The following is a 17411-nucleotide window of genomic DNA, read 5'->3' on the forward strand; positions in this document are numbered from 1 at the left end:
TTATTGAGTACCTGCTGTGTGTTGTCTGTTGCCCCTGTTGGACTTGGAAGTCCTTTAGTGCAAGAGACCATGCCTGTTCTTGCTTGTTGTGTATCCCCAGCACACAGCACTATGCCTGGCTCATGGTAGATCCTCAGGAAGTGCTTGCTAAGAGAGGCCTCTAAGTCTAGTTCTCGAACAAGATTTAGTCCTTCCAACCCCAGATACTGGAGAATGGGAAACACGTCTCTTAGCTCTTAGCTTAGTAGGAAAACACAGCTATGACTTAGTAGGAAAACAGAATGCTTAACTCTCAGCGATCCCCTTAAGTGGAGGAATCCAAGCTGCAATTAACCCAAAGAGCCATTAATGCCCAAGTCATTCATTATGATCCGTGGGTGTTCATTGGCTCTTTCAGTGGGTGTTAAGCACCCTGCGAGTATCGGGCTCTGTGTTGGGAGCTAGAACCACAGAGATGAATGAGACACACATACACAAGCCATGACCTCAAGGAAATCGGCAGACTAGATACATGGAAAATCAAGGTCAGATGGCTCAAGTGCCATGGGTGCGGTTCATCGAGAGCACTGCGAGGGGGATTTTTAGGAGGAGGTTAAGATTAGGAAAAGCTGTCTAGAGAAGGTAGCATTGGATCTGGGCCTTAGAAAGAGTAGGATTAGGACCTGAGGAAGTAGGTGGAAAAATGTTCCCTGTGAACAAAAGCGTAGAGGTGGGAAGGTTTGTTTTTGGGGAGCATGAAGATCATTCAGACAATTAATTTGTCAGTAATTGGCAGGGGTGAGACAAGGGTGACCCTCATTACCATAGACATGTCGCTGTGATGTTTTTATTTCCCTCTTCCTACCATTCCCTCCTCATGCCTAAAAAATAGTTCTGCTAAGTTATAACCTGAAGGGACAGGGGGAGGAGAACCTTGTGTAGAGTGATGCCCTGTGCTGGCAGTCACATGGGATTCTTGGTCCTTCAGTCCCCACCCCCAGATACACACACAGGGACCCTCCATGAAATGGCCTCTGTGCGTGTCATCCGTGTGCTGGGAAAGAGCCTACAGAGGCCACCCATGAGTTTCTAGAAGAGGTAAATGCTCAGACTGGCTGCCTTGCTCCATTGGCAGGAGGAGGCCAGCAAGGCAGATTAGTCACTCACATCATTTTATCTGTTGAGTCAACATCTATTTTTAGGTGTGGAACCCAGAAAGGGACCTGGCATCTCTGCATGGAAAGGGAGAGAGTGCCATGGGTGAGGGGGTCTGCTCATCCTTCACGCCTCTGCGTGATCCGCTGCTAGACCCATTCTCAGATGCAAGGTCTCCTTCCCTGCTGGAGGTTTAGTTCCTAATGCCAAAAGTCCAGTTTAACATGTATAATTCCTTTTGCAAACATGCTTTTGTGTATGCAGAGCACACACACACACCTACTCACTCACTCACCCCTATAGTCTTAGCAGGTCCTGTGAATTGGTTATACAAATTAAATAAAACTAAAAAATGCTAATAAGGCATATAGGTCCCTCCCTGTCCAACATTGTCAGATGTGCTCTGAAATGACTGTTTTCATCATCTATTCTGAGCCATAACCGCCCCAGAAATAGCTTTAGCAGGAAAGTGCTTTTGTTAGACTAGCTGTAAATTATATTTCAAATGTCTGATGTTGTTTTCTTAAAAAATAAATAAATAAGTAAATGAAAGTCTAAAATTAATGACTGCTGGGGTTTGCTTTGCTTATGTGTACTGCTACAGATTTGGCTTCTTGCAGATGGAATTTCAGATCTGTTTACACTTCTGTGTTAGCTTTTTGGGGAAAAAAAAAAAGCAGTTGAGAGATCCGGGAGGACAGATTTACAAAGTCGAACTTATTATAACCATCGGTGAGGCTCACTTCTCTCTCCACTGCCCTCTCCCTCCCTCCTTTCCATCGTGCCCTCATTTTTTTTTATTGTGGTTTCATCTGCTCCGCCTCAAAGTTAGAAGGCAACTGGTTCTTGCAGATGTTATGACAAGGTCATATATCCAGTTTCGCAAGCAGATGTTCATTCAGCCCCATTTCACCAGCACTTTGTCATTCAGCGAGAGCAGACCTTGTGGGAACAGATTGGATCAACGCAAAGGATGGGACATAAAAAAATCTTGCAGAGAACCTGATCGCTTTTATGTGTTCAAGAAGGGGATGGGGGTGGGGTGGGGTTGGCAAGGAAAGAAATCTGCAGAGCAGAATTTCATGGGGTTTTTTTTGTTTTGTTTTTTCAAAGATTATTATGTGTTGGATACAGTAAATCATCTATACACCCACATCCAGGAGGTTCATCTTCAGAACTCCATGCGTGGGTAGTTCTGCATTTAACAGCTGCCATACAGTAGCTATTTCGTTCTGCACTTAGAGACCCTTATCTGTGCATTTGTTTTAAGTTATCACCAGCTCTCCTCTTGTTCCTCTATTGCTGTTCTCCTGGTTCTCATTACTATTACAAAAGTAGCTAAACATCTGAACTACAGAGTTATTTGAACTGACGCTGTGAGTTAGAATGATAGACGCGGGGCTGTCATCTCAGTTGTCGACTCAGTCTCTACCCAGAGGGTGTTGCCTGTAATGGATTTAGCGCCTCTTGCCTTTTCCTAGGTCTCATATGCCCGTCCAAGCTCTGCCTCAATCAGGGATGCTAACCTCTACGTTAGCGGCCTTCCCAAAACCATGACCCAGAAGGAACTGGAGCAGCTCTTCTCACAATACGGCCGTATCATCACCTCACGAATCCTGGTGGATCAAGTCACAGGTTAAGTATCTTTTTGCCGTTATTTTGTGTCTCAGTGTCACCAGCCAGTGCCTTGTGACCCATAGGAGCAGAGAGGTAGTGGTTACTTGGGGAAAAGGATGTGGGTCATGAGTAAACAGATTTTTGACCTAAGAGAAAGACTTTTTATCAATCAACTGCCGAAATTTAAAATGGGCCATCTTGGGAAGTAGGAGATCTCCGTCGTGGGAATTGTTCCAGCAGCAGCTAAACTACTTGGCAGAGTTGTAAAGAGGATTCAGCCATCAAGCTGGGAGTGGGGTTGAATGACCTTCAAAGTCTCTTTCAACCCTCAACCAAATAACATTACTTTCGTATGTGAAAAGAGCCTGTATGTATAGCTCTGTCTCCAATGATAGCATTGTAAAGTTAGAGGCAACCTCACACTGCCTCATTTCACACATGAGAAAACAGAGGTCCAAAGTGGGGCATGTGACTTCTGTCCAGTTAGTTAGCAGCAGTACAGGGATAACCCAGGATCTGGTGCTGTGATACTTTGGCCATCATAAAGAAAAGCAACCGCGGCCACCACCTGTCAGTAAGAAAGGCACCCAGGTTGCATTTTTTTTTTAATTGGAGTATAATTGATTTACAATGTTGTGTTAGTTTCAGGTGTACAGCAAAGTGAATCTGTTATACAAATACATATATCCACCCTTTTTTAGATTCTCTTCCCATATAGGCCATTACAGAGTATTGAGTAGAGTTCCCTTTGCTATACAGTAGGTCCTTATTAGTTATCTGTATAACATATAGTAGTGTGTATGTGTCGATCCCAATCTTCCAATTTATCCCTCTCCCCACTTACCCCCAGGCTGCATTGTTGATGACAGAAGGTTTTCACCTACTCTAATTTAAAACACCCCCTGGGAGCCATTTAGCATGTGTTTATCATTTGACTATGCAACAAACCCTCACTGAAGGCAGCTCTGCCCCAGACACTGCGCAGAGGGACACCAGCAACCAGGGATGAAGGTGGCACAGTCCTGCCCGTACAAGACTCCACTGTGATGAGTACCTGCTAGGGCTGTCCGTTGCCCAACGAGAGCTCAGGAGAAGGCATGCTGTGCCTGGTGGGCACTGTTGGGAAGGAAGTTTCCATCAAGGAGGTGATGTTTGAACAGAGTTTTGGAGGATGACTTGCACTTATCTGGCAAGAAGGAGGGACAGAGCATGCTAGGTGGATAGGATGTACCCTGTAGAATAGGTGGATAGGACATACCCTAAGGCGTGGAGTTGAGGCAGAACATAACCTGTTCAAGGAGTATCTGGCAGTTCAGCATGGCTGACATGAGGTTCAACAGGGGGTTGGGGCCAGATCATCAGGGACATTAAGTGCCACGCCAAGCGGTCTGGAATTCATCCGTATGCAGCATGGAGCTATGGAAGGGATTTTTGTGGGGGTTTTTTTCATTTGTTTTTCTATGTTTGGAGTAGGGAGCAATGAGGAATGGGTACTATGCACAAGGTAAAAAATTGAAAAGGTACAGAAAAAGTATAAAAGATGTTTTTAAATGGTATAATATGGTCAGAGTTTGCTTTTCAAATAGATTATTTAGTTGCCAGGTGTGGTGGACACATTGGAGGACTAGAAACTGGACAGTGGGTGATCAGTTACAGCAACTAAAGGGAGACCTGAGGATTGAGCAGGGTGGGGGGGGGGAGCTGGAAGGGACAGATGAGAAAGATGCCTGTGTTCTGTGGGTAGGAGTCACAGTCCAGGGGCATGATGGCAGAAATGCAGGCAGGTGCATTTTGATGGGTGAAAAAGATTCAGGAAGCCAGGCTCAGCCCTGGCCCCACAGGTGGGCTGACTCCCCAAGGGAATCCATGGGACCCAGCGCATCTCTTCCTGGAGATGTTTACCCGTTTGGTTTGTTCACTCTTTATCAAGGCTCTTTCTCTTTCCCCAGGAGTGTCCAGAGGGGTGGGATTTATCCGGTTTGATAAGAGGATTGAGGCAGAAGAAGCAATCAAAGGGCTGAATGGCCAGAAGCCCAGTGGTGCTACGGAACCAATTACTGTGAAGTTTGCCAACAACCCCAGCCAGAAGTCCAGCCAGGCCCTGCTCTCCCAGCTCTACCAGTCCCCCAACCGGCGCTACCCTGGCCCACTTCACCACCAGGCTCAGAGGTTCAGGTAGGCGTGCCCACAGGGGAAAGAGCCCTGCTACATGAGTGCTGGACAAGAGCCAGGGAAGCCCATGGCCCTGAAGCATGGGGCGGGGTGAGAACCTCTGCCTCTAGCAATCACTGTGGGAAATTGCCCCCAAATCTCAGTTTCCACCGCTGTAAAATGTGATGATTGGACTTTTCTAAGCTTTTCTAAGCCCCCTTTCAAACTACCGCTGTGACCGTGATTAACCTTCAGATTCTTTGATTGAAACAAAATTTCTGCATTTAACCAAATAAGGAGGTTCAGTTTCAACGAGAGTTAATCACAGATAAGTGACCACATTCAGCAGTTTAGACTTAAAGCTAAGGCAGTGGCTTTTAATAAAGTCAAAGAAAAGAGTAGCCCAGAAGGCACATCCTTGCCAGAGGGAATGGTTTGGTCTCTGCCCTCCTCCTTCTTGTGCCGGTAACTCTGTTGGGTTGGTGGGGGTAGAGGGGATCCTCTCTTCTGTGTTACCTTTACTCTGACATTGTCAGCAGACTCCGGAAAGACAAGGGGGAAGACTTTGTCCAAGCCTTACTAGTGTTTCCTCTGGGTACCTAACCCCCAGGAAGCTCCAGGTGCAACGGGGCATTCCCCTTCTCCTGGGACATTTCTGAAAGGCAGATTTCTCTCCATGTAGGCAGTCCAACCTTGACCATGTAGGTAGTCCGACCTCTGTTATGCAAGAGATAAGAATATTCTTGGGCTTCCCTGGTGGTGCAGTGGTTGAGAGTCCACCTGCCGATGCAGGGGACACGGGTTCGTGCCCCGGTCTGGGAAGATCCCACATGCCGCGGACCGGCTGGGCCCGTGAGCCATGGCCGCTGAACCTGCACGTCCGGAGCCTGTGCTCGGTGACAGGAGAGGCCACAACAGTGAGAGGCCCGCGTACCGAAAAAAAAAAAAAAAAAAACAAAGAATATTCTTGACCTACCCATAATAATTCTAAATAGTTATTTTATCCCACCCATGTCCCAACTTCCCTTTAACGGAAGGGTCTTTCTCTTTTTCGAACATCACATGGGAAGATAGTAGGCCCTTCCGTCTAGCCGCAAGGAGGAGAAAAATCAGCCTCTGGAGTGTACTTCCATACGCCCCTGAACATGAAAGGGTTAATGATTTCACGAAGAGTCCAAGTCATCTAATTTTTATTTTGTGTGAGAGTACATGCAGTATTTGTGTAAAAAACCTTTCCAGCAGGCTTCTAATGGTGGAAACTATGGTTACTACTGCCCCATGACGTGAATAGCTTATCCCCAAGGAAGATGCTGAAGGTGAAGGAGATTATAACAAAATGGCAGTTTGCTGGGAGGTGCTTTCAGGTTGTAAATAGTAAGCTAATTTTTTAAAAATCTGAACCCTCAAACCTCCCCCACCATCAAAAAAAAAAAATGGGTGTGGTGAGAAGATTTAGTTAAAGTAGCCAGACTAAGAGAAAAGATCCATTCCGATATGCAGGATGTGTGTGCTTACATTGTTTCTCTGGAGCAGAGACCTTTATTCATCAATTTCATTACAGTAAAAATGAACAACTTAAGATGCCACCCCTCTTTAAAAATTTTCACAGCACAACGTAAAATAAAATCCCCACAAATGTTCTGAGAGGTGGGGGGGGGGGATTAATTGAGACCTTGAAAGAAAGGAAGGTTCATTAGACACTTGCTTTAAACTCTGGCGTTGACCTGAACATGAATTACTTTAGTTGGAGGCAGGAAAAGGGGGAACTACCAGCGGATAGACTCCTAAGCACTGGGGAAAGTTTTTGAGCTTTTCTTCTTTGAAAATGGAGCATTCTTATTAATAGTTCCATTGAGCGATCTTGCCATCTGTGAGGCATTAACCCAGAGACCCTCCTTCTCTTTGCAGGCTGGACAATTTGCTTAATATGGCCTATGGCGTAAAGAGGTAATTAAAACTCCACAGATTGCCAGATGTCCGTGTTGGCACAGACTGGGGCTAGAATTTTTTTTTTAATTCACTAACTTTACTTTTTTTTTTAATTCTTCCTTTTTCTTCCACCAGCATGTCAAATTCTCTTTTACTTTCAGACCTCAGTTGGTTTTGTTTCTTTTAGGGCACACAAAGTGTGTTTGTGTGTTTCACTTTTTCTTTTATTTACAGGTGGGCTTCTCCTATGGTTCAGGTGCCACAGCTACCAAGCCTTTAATAATCTGGTCCTCTGAGCGGCTCCCCTAAGAGGGAAGGCTGTGACTCTTTGCCAGATGATTTTGCAAACTTGCAAAGCAACTGTTTTACATTAGCAATGCCAAGATTCAGTTAAGAGGGCAGATTCCAGCAAATGAAAATTAGAACATTTTGCTAATCATCTTATGATTGTCAGTGGAAAAATTAGATTTCGGACTACCAGCCCTGGCCAAAGCATGAATAAGTGCATGGATGACCTTATGACTCCCGCCCCCAGCTCAAAGTGCATTTCAGGGCCCAGCCTGAGAATGAAGTGTATCTGTGTGCACCTCAACCAGGGGTTTCTTTCGTTACAGGTTTTAGCAGTTATTAGCAATCCTCCCTTGGTTATATATGTATGTATGTTTTAAACTTGCTGTTTCTTTTATTTAAAACCTTTTTGTGGTGTTAAGGTTTGGGGGACTTTCTGAATGTAGTCACAAGGGTGTTCCAGACCTAGTCTGAAAACTGAATCTTGGGAGGTTGGGTGCTTTATGTCACTGTGTCCATGAGATTCCCACGTGTACTTTTGATAAGCCCCACTGAGCTGCTAGGGAGATAGCATCTTCATCATCCTGCTCTGTAGAGCCTCACACTTTAATTCCCCTTCCTGCGGTCAAGGGAAAGAGATGTGGTCTTGAATAGTCCAAGTCACACTCCCTGTATGAGGCAGGCCTTTCACCACTTGCGGTGCATGGTAGGTACCCTGCTCTGGAAACTGGCATGCAGTGGAGAAAGTAACTCGACTGCAGACTTCACTGTCAGGGTGCCAGCCTCTTGAATCTCAATCCCAGCCCCCATGAGGGTAACTGTGAATTATCTCCACATGTCTAGCATACTGCTTGCCTGTTCCCACGCATTTTACACTTTTTCCCAGCTCTGTCCCATACCTTTGCTCCTCTTGAACTTTTGCGAAGTTGCACCAGATATTGTGAAGAGTGATGCTTATGCATAGATGAGGTCAGGGAAGACACTGCAAGGCAGCGTGCACACTGCCATCTCCTCCAGTTCCCCACCCGCAGCAAACTTCACAAGTTGATAAGAGCATTCTCTTTCCCTGTTAAACCCAGATTTGGATCCAGAGTCCTTCCTACCAAAGTGCTCCAGGTAACATTACCATCTAGAGTTGAGGCTGTCCTTGAAACCTCTTTGCTGGTCCTGACTTTGGCCTTACCATATTGAGCCGTTCTCTACCTATAAACCGAAAGAGGTCAGTTGGCTCAGTTGGAGGAGAGAAGGTTGAGAAGACAATGTTCAGAAATAATGCAAATAACGATTAGACATGGGTTTGCCCTTCTAAGAATCTGTACCATGAGGTTTTTGGTTTTGTCCTGTTATTTGTTTTTAAGTAAGAGGGAAAACTGATGTAGTGAACAATACCAAAAATAATATCTGTTGAGTCGTTATGTTTAGCATATCTTCAGCGGCCATTGGATTATCTAAATTTTAGTTAGATACACAACTATTCTTTCATAGGACTTTTGAATCTCTAATAATATAGGCATATTTTTAAAACATTCCTAAATGACACTTTATCCATTCATTTCCCCAGTTTTTGCTTCCTCTCCTCCTATCCCCCACTTCAAAAAAAAAAAAAAAAAAAAAAACTAACCAAATGAAAAGCAAGATACTAGTCAGTGTATAGCGTCAAAATACCTGTATGAGTTTGGTATAAAGTAAAATGTTAATAAATATTTTTTCTGCTGTGGGCACTGGTAACCTAATTGTTTCATCTGATGCATCCATCATGAATCACATACATGTTTTATCAGACGGTGAATAGAATCTAAAGGATTGTTTTTCTTTTCAAGATTACGTGAAAACTAAGAAGATTTTGAAGCCTAATACAGAAGTAGTTGTAATAGGACAAAAAACAGTTTTTTGCCTTTCTGATGTACAGTGATTCAAGATATATAAGTGCACACACCACTTGAAATCTCACTCCTGTGACGCTTAGAAATGAATTCCAGATAATATAGCAGCAAGGAGTGATACGTCTTTATTATTATTGCTCAGGGTTTTTTTTGGAACTCTTTTGAATAAATGCTAAATGAAACATAAGCCACCCATTGGATTAATAACAATGGGTGTATCTCTGTGCCCCATAATATCTAGAGATCTCATGTATCTCCATGCCTGATAATACTGAGAGATCTTTGACCACCGTTAAGTCAAGGGACTGCAAAGATGGTAGACTTGAGCACTTCTGGGCCATCTCCTAAACTGCCTTAAAAAATAAATGAAATGTCCCGAGCATCGACATCCACCAGTGTTATTCACCTGTTCAATCAATAAGCAGTTATTGTTTTCTACGTGTCATGTCTGTGAGATTCCCATATGGGCTCCACTGAATAAAGAAGTAGAGCAAAAGGATGAATGAAGTGGGGCCCCTTCTCTGAAGAGCTCACGATCTATTGTGGGGAGGGAAGGTGAGGGTCAGAGTGGGATACCCTATGAACATATACTTGATAGTATGACAGAGACTTGCCCTGGGAGTTCTTCGTGGTTCTTAGTGGTTGACCTAGGCCTTTCTCTTGGCATATATGTGCCTTAGCCAGTCTAACTGTTCCCATTAGAAGAAATGCCACAGACATTAGTCTTTGTATTTTGGTTTTCAAACCCTGAAGACTCTCCTGCAAACACTCACTCAGGCCTCTGCCCCGTGTCTGTGTCTGTGCATCTGTGTGTTATCCACGGTCAGACTGATGTCTGGACCAGTCCCCCCTTCTGCTTGTCCCCCCAGGTTCTCCCCAATCACCATTGACGGGATGACAAGCCTTGTGGGAATGAACATCCCTGGTCACACAGGAACAGGCTGGTGCATCTTTGTCTACAATCTGTCCCCTGATTCCGACGAGAGTGTCCTCTGGCAGCTCTTCGGCCCCTTTGGTGCGGTGAACAACGTCAAAGTCATCCGTGACTTCAACACCAACAAGTGCAAGGGATTCGGCTTTGTCACCATGACCAACTATGATGAGGCAGCCATGGCCATTGCCAGCCTCAACGGGTACCGCCTGGGAGACCGAGTGTTGCAAGTTTCCTTTAAAACCAACAAAGCCCACAAGTCCTGAATTTCCCATCCTTACTTATTAAAATATATATATAAATATATACGAACAAAACACACGCGCGCACACACACATACACACGCACACACACAAAAGAGAGAGAAACAAACTTTTCAAGGCTTATATTCAACCATGGACTTTATAAGCCAGTGTTGCCTAAGTATTAAAACATTGGATTATCCTGAGGTGTACCAGGAAAGGATTTTATAATGCTTAGAAAAAAAGAAAAAAAACACAAAAAAATACCTTTGATGCATTGAATGTTCTTTCATAGCTGTCGTTGTTGACTATAATATACATAGATAGCGACGTGCAGGGATTTTTACCCAGCCAGCTAATTTTACTACCTTCCTTGAAGGTGGGTCTTTTTAAGATGACCATTCGCTCATTTGAAGAAGAAAAACAAAAAACAAAAAAAAATAATAAAAATAAAACAATTTTTACAAAGTAATGGGATTCAAAGAAAGAAAATAAAGATTTTTCTTTTTTGTCAAAATGTTGATCCAATCAGATTGGTTAAAAAAAAAAACCCACACAAATTAAAGAGGAATAATAAAAATTGCAAAAATTAAAGAAACTTTTGCAAATTTTTTTATTTTTCCTTTTTTCTTTTATATCATGTGAACTAAAACAGTCTTCTGTTAGGGGATGGGGGCGAGGGGGATACCTGATGACATTAACAATTTAATAACATTAACGTTGCCAAAGAGGTGGTCTCTTTGCTGAAAATGGGTTTCAAGAAAAATCTATTTTTATAAAATATAAAGAATTTTTACAAGAGAATCTGGATTTGAGAAAAAAATATTTTGACTGGCTAATTTAGGGGAAATTGACAACTTTGTCGCGTTCATACTGCACTGGTAACTTTTTAGAGATCAAGATGTGTGTTTTAAACTGGATTCGTAGACTGTTTTTTGAAGGATGGGCTATAAACAGATGATCTTCATATCTTTTCATAGCATGTAATAATAATAAAAAAATTATTAATTACTAGGGGAAAGGAGTGTTCATTCTACCCAGGGTACCACAGTTCCCCACAGTCAAAACCCAAAAGCAAGGAGATGAGTTGAAAGACAGTTTTTCTTTAAGTCATCAGTATGGGATGTCAGCAGAACAAAAATTAAAAAGATTAATTTTTCCTTTTGATCTAAAACTTCCTTAGTTTGAGCAGTAGGTGCTACGAAATTATTTACATATCTTAGTATCATAGTTAAATGTAATGTGTTTAGGAGAGGAAAACAAAAACTACATTTGCTTTAAATTCATTAAGGAATTTTCAAATTCACTTTGTAGCCCATGCTGATAGAATTGGGCTGTGTTGGTACATTTGAAACACTGTTTATGTTGCTTGAAACACTTATTTATTTAATTGCAGATGTGATGATGCCTATGGCCGAGATCAAATATAGCTAGATTGGCTAGACTACTTATTTGTTTACTTAAACTATGGGAAGAAGCATATTATTGTGTCATTCTGTTGTGTGTGTATGTGTATATACAATATAAATATATATATATAAAGTTATTTTTTCTTTGGGTTAATTTATTATAAGTTGTAACACTTGGCTAGTTTTGTTTGTATATGTCTTAAAATGTTTTCTTATGATATTTAAGTGACAGTTAAAGAGGTATCAAGGTAACTTGTGTAGAACTATTGTTTGATATATTGTCATGTTTGTTGTGAATATTTTTTCTTACTGCACAGTAGAAAAATAAAAACAACTGGGTCTTTATTTTAACGTAATTCAGATTGGGGAAAACAAAACAGAGCTAAGGGAACAAAATGACTGAGGGAGCATTCTCCCACGTCCAGTGCACTGATCATTTTAGTATATTTGTGCTTTGTACGGTTATATATTTAAAACAAAAACAAAACAAAAAAATACAAGGGTTCATGCTCTTCCCTGGGTAATAGAAACAGTTACTCGCTATGCATAATCTAGTTGATAGTTAAATTTGCTATTGCTTTTCTTGTCTTGTTATATACAATCTTTTCAATACCAGTTTAGTCTTAATGGTAATAAAACGTTATGGTTATTTATAACTTGTGCTTATTTTGTGCGTTTTTTCTCATGCTGAACCCACTAAGTGCATGTAGACAGAACTGTTGTTTTCACACTAAAGAGGCAAACTTTGTAGTAGTAGCCGTAGTGGTAGAGAGGTAACGAAAACCACGGCTGCATCATAGACTCCTCCTTTAAATTTTTTTTCTGTTTTTTTTCCTCTTTTCGGTTTTGAGAAAAAAACACCAGATTTCAGTTCAGAGAACACTCATTCAACATTCAGGGAAACCTTTTAACATCACCTGCTATGAATGAACTCAGTTTGCTGGCAAAGTTTGATGCATTTGCTAAGCATTAGTGGGAAAGGCATGCCAAAATCTCTTCTCTATAAAGTGTTCACTCTTGGGGGGGAAAAAAAAGGAAAAAAAATCTTAGGACCAGGCAGTTGTATACTTTAGTTATAATGAATGACTTCATGTTAATCTTGCTAGTTTAGATGATTTCTGAGGGAAAGTATTGTAAATGTTTTTTTTTCATAATCTTGTTGTGTTTGAATTATTTGTACTTTGTCCAGACAATAAATGAAAGTGTGTAGAATGGATTCGAGCTTCCCAGATTTTTAAATGTGTTCACTCACACTTTTTTTTCTGTAGCATCTTCCGATTTCCCCAATATTTTTACCATTAAACAAACAAACAAAAAAAGTAGAGTAAATTTCTGTTTTGCAACTTAGCCCAGTCTCTCAAAGTCAACTCAGTATTCAAAAGTCATTGCCCTAGTTCCACACCACTAAAGGTATGGTCTCCAGCCAGCAGTTTAAGTGTCATCTGGGAGCTTGTTAAAATGCGGAATCTCTGGCTGAATGCAAAGCTATATTTAACCAGCTCCCCAGGTGAATCACTGGTACTTTAAAGTGTGAGGAGCACTGTCCTGGTGGATAATGAGCCGACACATTTGGCACTGTGTTTGGCATTATGATCCACTAGTGTCTGTTATTCATTTATAAGCATACTTGTGACTTGTGCAGAAGAAAGGGAGTCACTATTTGCAGAGCTTCTATTATGCGTCAGACAGGCTGTGTGGTGCCCTCTACGTTCTCTCTCTTGGTCCTGCAGCCATCTGGAAGAAGGAGATAGCACTATCCTCATTTCACAGATGACAAGACTGAGGCTCAGTGAGATTAACTTGAAACAGCTAGCAAATTTCCAGCTGGGATTTGAATCCAAGTCTGATACAACTGCACAGCACCTCAGCATTGAGGTGGCAAAGCTTGCGCAACAGTAAGGAAACAGACCATTTTGTACTGGAAGTGAAAAGAAAGGTCACCTCTTTATTTAAACTCATTTTTGCTTAGAAGTGTCAAGTATCTGACTTTCTTACCTTTGAACAGAAACCTTAAACAAGGACTTTTTCATACTGCGTAGAAGAACGTGATTCAAGCTCAGCCTAGGGGGAAAAGACTGCCTAAGGTATCATGAAGTCATATTAAAATATGCCCTGAACTTTACAGATGAGCTTTTCAGTGATTTCCTGATATGATCATTTGTTGATGATCTACTGTCTGTCTTTTTCATCTTCTCACTAATTGAAAATTCATAATACCCCATAAAACATCACATCACCATCCACAAACTGACACTTGAAGAAGAAATGCCCCCACTGATCCAGATGAAGGAATAGTCAGAGTTTCTTCCATTTCTCATTAGCTCCTTTTTTATTATTATATTAAATTACCTCAATGGTTGGGATAATTAAATTCAGGGCAAAGAATAGGATTTAATTAACCAAGCTAAATATTAAAACTCTAAGTCAGCCTGAACTTCACATACTTAAAGATTCTCCTTTTAGTTTTGTCTTAAAGACAAGCTGCTATGTTCCTTTTCTGAAGAGAAATGGGCATTCAAACGAATTACTACCCCCAGGAATAACAGAGCTTCGCAAATGTGTGCATAGGGTCTAAAAATGTTGCTGCCAAACCTATGATAGTTATTACCAATCATCACCACCCCTGCTCGTTAAAGGGGTCATTTTAGTGCACTTTAAACAAATGGATATTTATTTTGGAATATTGGAAGTTGATGGAATCTCACCAGTTCATGTAGTTCATTCCCCAGCCTCCAACAGATCTGTCCTGAAAGTTTCACAATTAGCTGTAGGTGTTTCAATAGATCTTTAAAACGTCCAACGAAGGACATTCTACATACACTCTCTTGGCAACACTTCCCATCATCAGCACAAGTTGTCTGCCTAACATCTAATAAAAAATCTGTCTTGCTGCAAGTGTAAGCCTGTTACCTCAAATCTCCAGGCAAACATTGTATAGTTTCTGTAGGTGTTTGTAGGAAAGGTCTAACAAATCGCAAGAATGCAGAGATTATTAAATTTCAGGTCCTAGGTACGTTATGTTTTGCTTGGATGAAGAATTGGCATGCCAGAGAAGGCTGAAGGCATTTACTTAGTGTTATTTCTGTCAAAGTGATAGGAACAGAAGAGGGCCAAAAACACGTGCTAGTATCTGTAACCACCCCACATCATCACCACCAGCATCAAAACTACTTACATCCACTACCAAAGATCAAGCACTGGCCAAATGATGGTTGCAGCCAGCAGTTTTTATCAACTTGAGTCCTGTTTAAATTTCCTTCATCAAAATTAATCATTATTTGTTGAATAAAACATTTAAACCCCAAAGAATAACATTTAAAAGTACATTTGACACTCACAAAGTCTCTCGGGGCCCCTACTCAGTCAGTATTTGGGTTTGGCTACTTTATCCTTGTCAAAATTTGGCATTTAATTGCCTTTTACCATAGATGATTCAGGAAACTCCCAGTTCCTGAAATTGTTTTGTCCTGACTTTCCGTAGGCGCTATGCATTTGTTCCCTAACAGACATACACATGCAAACACACAGAGGCAAACATTTGTACAGTTGAATAGGAAATGGAGTTTTCTACTTTCACCTGCAAAGTCAAAAATCAGATCTAACAAGACAGCGTTAAAAGCAAGAGTGTGATTTCTAAATGGAAGAGCCATTAAAATCTTAATTTGAGGCCATCCTTCCTGGATCCATTCCACAGCCTTAACAGGAGTTCACAGAACACAGCTGTATAATATCCTTACACCCTTCACTGCCTTTGTTCTACCTGAAAAAGAGAATGATAAAAGGAAATTACATTTTATTTCCATGAGCTAAAATCAAGTTTTAACATTGTCCAAAAATGGCTCGTACTGTTCCTTTATCTTATTAACTTTTTGGCATATTAGGTAATAAGATAATTTCTCATGGTACAGTATTTATGTTAGAATCATATTTCTCTCTGTGCAGATCACTTACAGAAGTGTCTGTTAACAGGAGAGAATGATGCATAATCGGCACTTAAGATTAAAATAGACCTGAGAACATAAAAGTGTTCCTTCAATTAAAGGAATAGCATTTCTCCAGTCTCATCTTTTTTTGTTTCTGCAGCAGGATGAAAACTGGCTTAAAATCACCCAACCCCGGGTTAATTACCAAAAAGCTTCCCTATGCAAGTCCAGCTTGATCTACTAGTAGTTCAAATACAAAGTGGACTCACATGCCACTCCAAGATGCCATGTAATTATTTTAAAGAGTTTCCAGCAAAGTCCTCGAGGTTTAAGAAATGTTTTCTAGAAAGAGCACTAGCATTTATTATCTTTCCAATATGCCAGACACTATACATTTAGCATTCTGTCCTTCTGCCAACCCAGTGAAGGGTAACATCACCCGTTAACATTGAACACAAAGAGATTCAGAGAGATTTGATATCTTTTGCAAGTGAGTAGGTGGTGAAGACAGAATTCAAACCCAGGCCTATCTGGCCCCAAAGCCCCCGGTTATACCACCCTGGCTATGATCCAATTCTGTCACAATTAGAGCTTCATTTCAATTAAAGGTGGAGATGAGTCCTGTTATGTAACGAACAAGGGAAATAACATTAATGCCCTGTGCCTGGGGCTAACCTTCTCCCCAAATCTTTAATGGAAAAACAGATCCAATAATATTGGTTTATAAGCAAATTGACAAGGAAAAACTAAAAGTAATGGTTTTTAAACACAGTTTGCTCAGCAGTGCCAAAAAACAAGATTATTTGTTGATAGATCTATTTAAACCACCAAAAGTCATTGAGGTAGAAAAGAGTCAAGGATAGGATCAGAAGGTAAGAGTGTTTACAAGCCACCTTAGCTGCCCTTGGAGCTGGCCCTATGAGTCTCCCTACAAACTAAAGCATTGTGTGAACCAGTATTACTGCGGTGGGAGCTCCTTCATTACCTGTGTTGCCCCCAAATCCTCAAAACAATCCTGGGAGGCACATAACATAATCCCCACTTTACATCTGACAAAATAGACTCAGAGACGTTAAGTATCTTGCCCAAGGTTGTGCGGAACTGGAATTTACACCCATGCCATCTGGCTCCAATCCAGTGTCTTTCCACTAAAGCACACTGACGGCCTTTTAATGTGACCACCACCATCAGTTGAACACCCACCTACCTGTGAGGTACTGCAGGGTGGTGGGGGGCAGGGAGAAACCCACCTAAGCCTTGTCTACACTAGAATCCTAACCTGAACATCTGCCACATGCCAGGCACTGAGCTAGGGGCACACGATGCGTAAACATATGCAGCCTTTTTTTTTTCTTCCACCTATTTCGTGCATGACACTGTGCAGTAGGCTATGACAGAAGACAAACAAGAAACAGGAATGGAAGTTTGGGATTCTGTTACAAAGACAAGACATATGAAACAATTATTTAGCCATGCCAGATAGTTTCTGTGCTGAAAGGAGAATTACAGGAAATTTTATAAAATCTGTGGCGAGTGAAAGGAGTATTCCGGGGCCCAGAAAGGGAAGAGAATATGGCCTGGAGGTAAGAGGAGAGTTCTGGTGAAAGAAAGTTCTGGGTTTGAATTCCTTGGCAAATTGTTTAATGTCTCCGAGATTCCTCATCAGAGAAGGAAGAATTAGAGATAAAATACATCAAGTCTCTAGCACTCAGCGAAGAATAGTAGGAATTAAACTGTAGCCAGAAAGATTCCCAGAGGAAAAGACCACCTTGGACAGGGCCGACTGGCCAGGTTGGTGGATGCCCCTGGATGTAAAGAACAGAGAAACCCTCAAGTAAAGGAGGGACAAAATAGTCGGGATGCGTGTGGAAATAAGCTCTTGGGAATCTCACTTGGTCTCATTG

At 41.5% G+C, this 17411-nt stretch overlaps 1 protein-coding gene across 6 annotated transcripts in view; it reads left to right on the forward strand.

Annotated features, from left to right (window-relative positions):
- The window catches only part of ELAVL4 (ELAV like RNA binding protein 4), a gene marked incomplete at its 5' end in the record, with an annotated part of 85768 nt that extends 75050 nt beyond the window's left edge, over nucleotides 1–10718 (forward strand). For 2 of the 6 annotated variants that reach the window (XM_079927600.1, XM_079927598.1), the window contains 4 exons: nucleotides 2616–2769; nucleotides 4701–4926; nucleotides 6811–6849; nucleotides 9830–10718. In XM_079927600.1, the coding sequence (XP_079783726.1) occupies nucleotides 2616–2769; nucleotides 4701–4926; nucleotides 6811–6849; nucleotides 9830–10199 (789 nt within the window). In that variant the 3' untranslated portion in view covers nucleotides 10200–10718. The remainder of the gene's footprint in view (nucleotides 1–2615; nucleotides 2770–4700; nucleotides 4927–6810; nucleotides 6850–9829) is intronic. The other 4 variants (XM_079927601.1, XM_079927599.1, XM_079927602.1 and 1 more) reach the window with 3 other exon arrangements.
- Nucleotides 10719–17411: the final 6693 nt, after the last annotated feature.

Source organism: Stenella coeruleoalba (assembly GCF_951394435.1).
Source record: "Stenella coeruleoalba genome assembly, chromosome: 1".
NCBI lineage: Eukaryota > Metazoa > Chordata > Mammalia > Artiodactyla > Delphinidae > Stenella > Stenella coeruleoalba.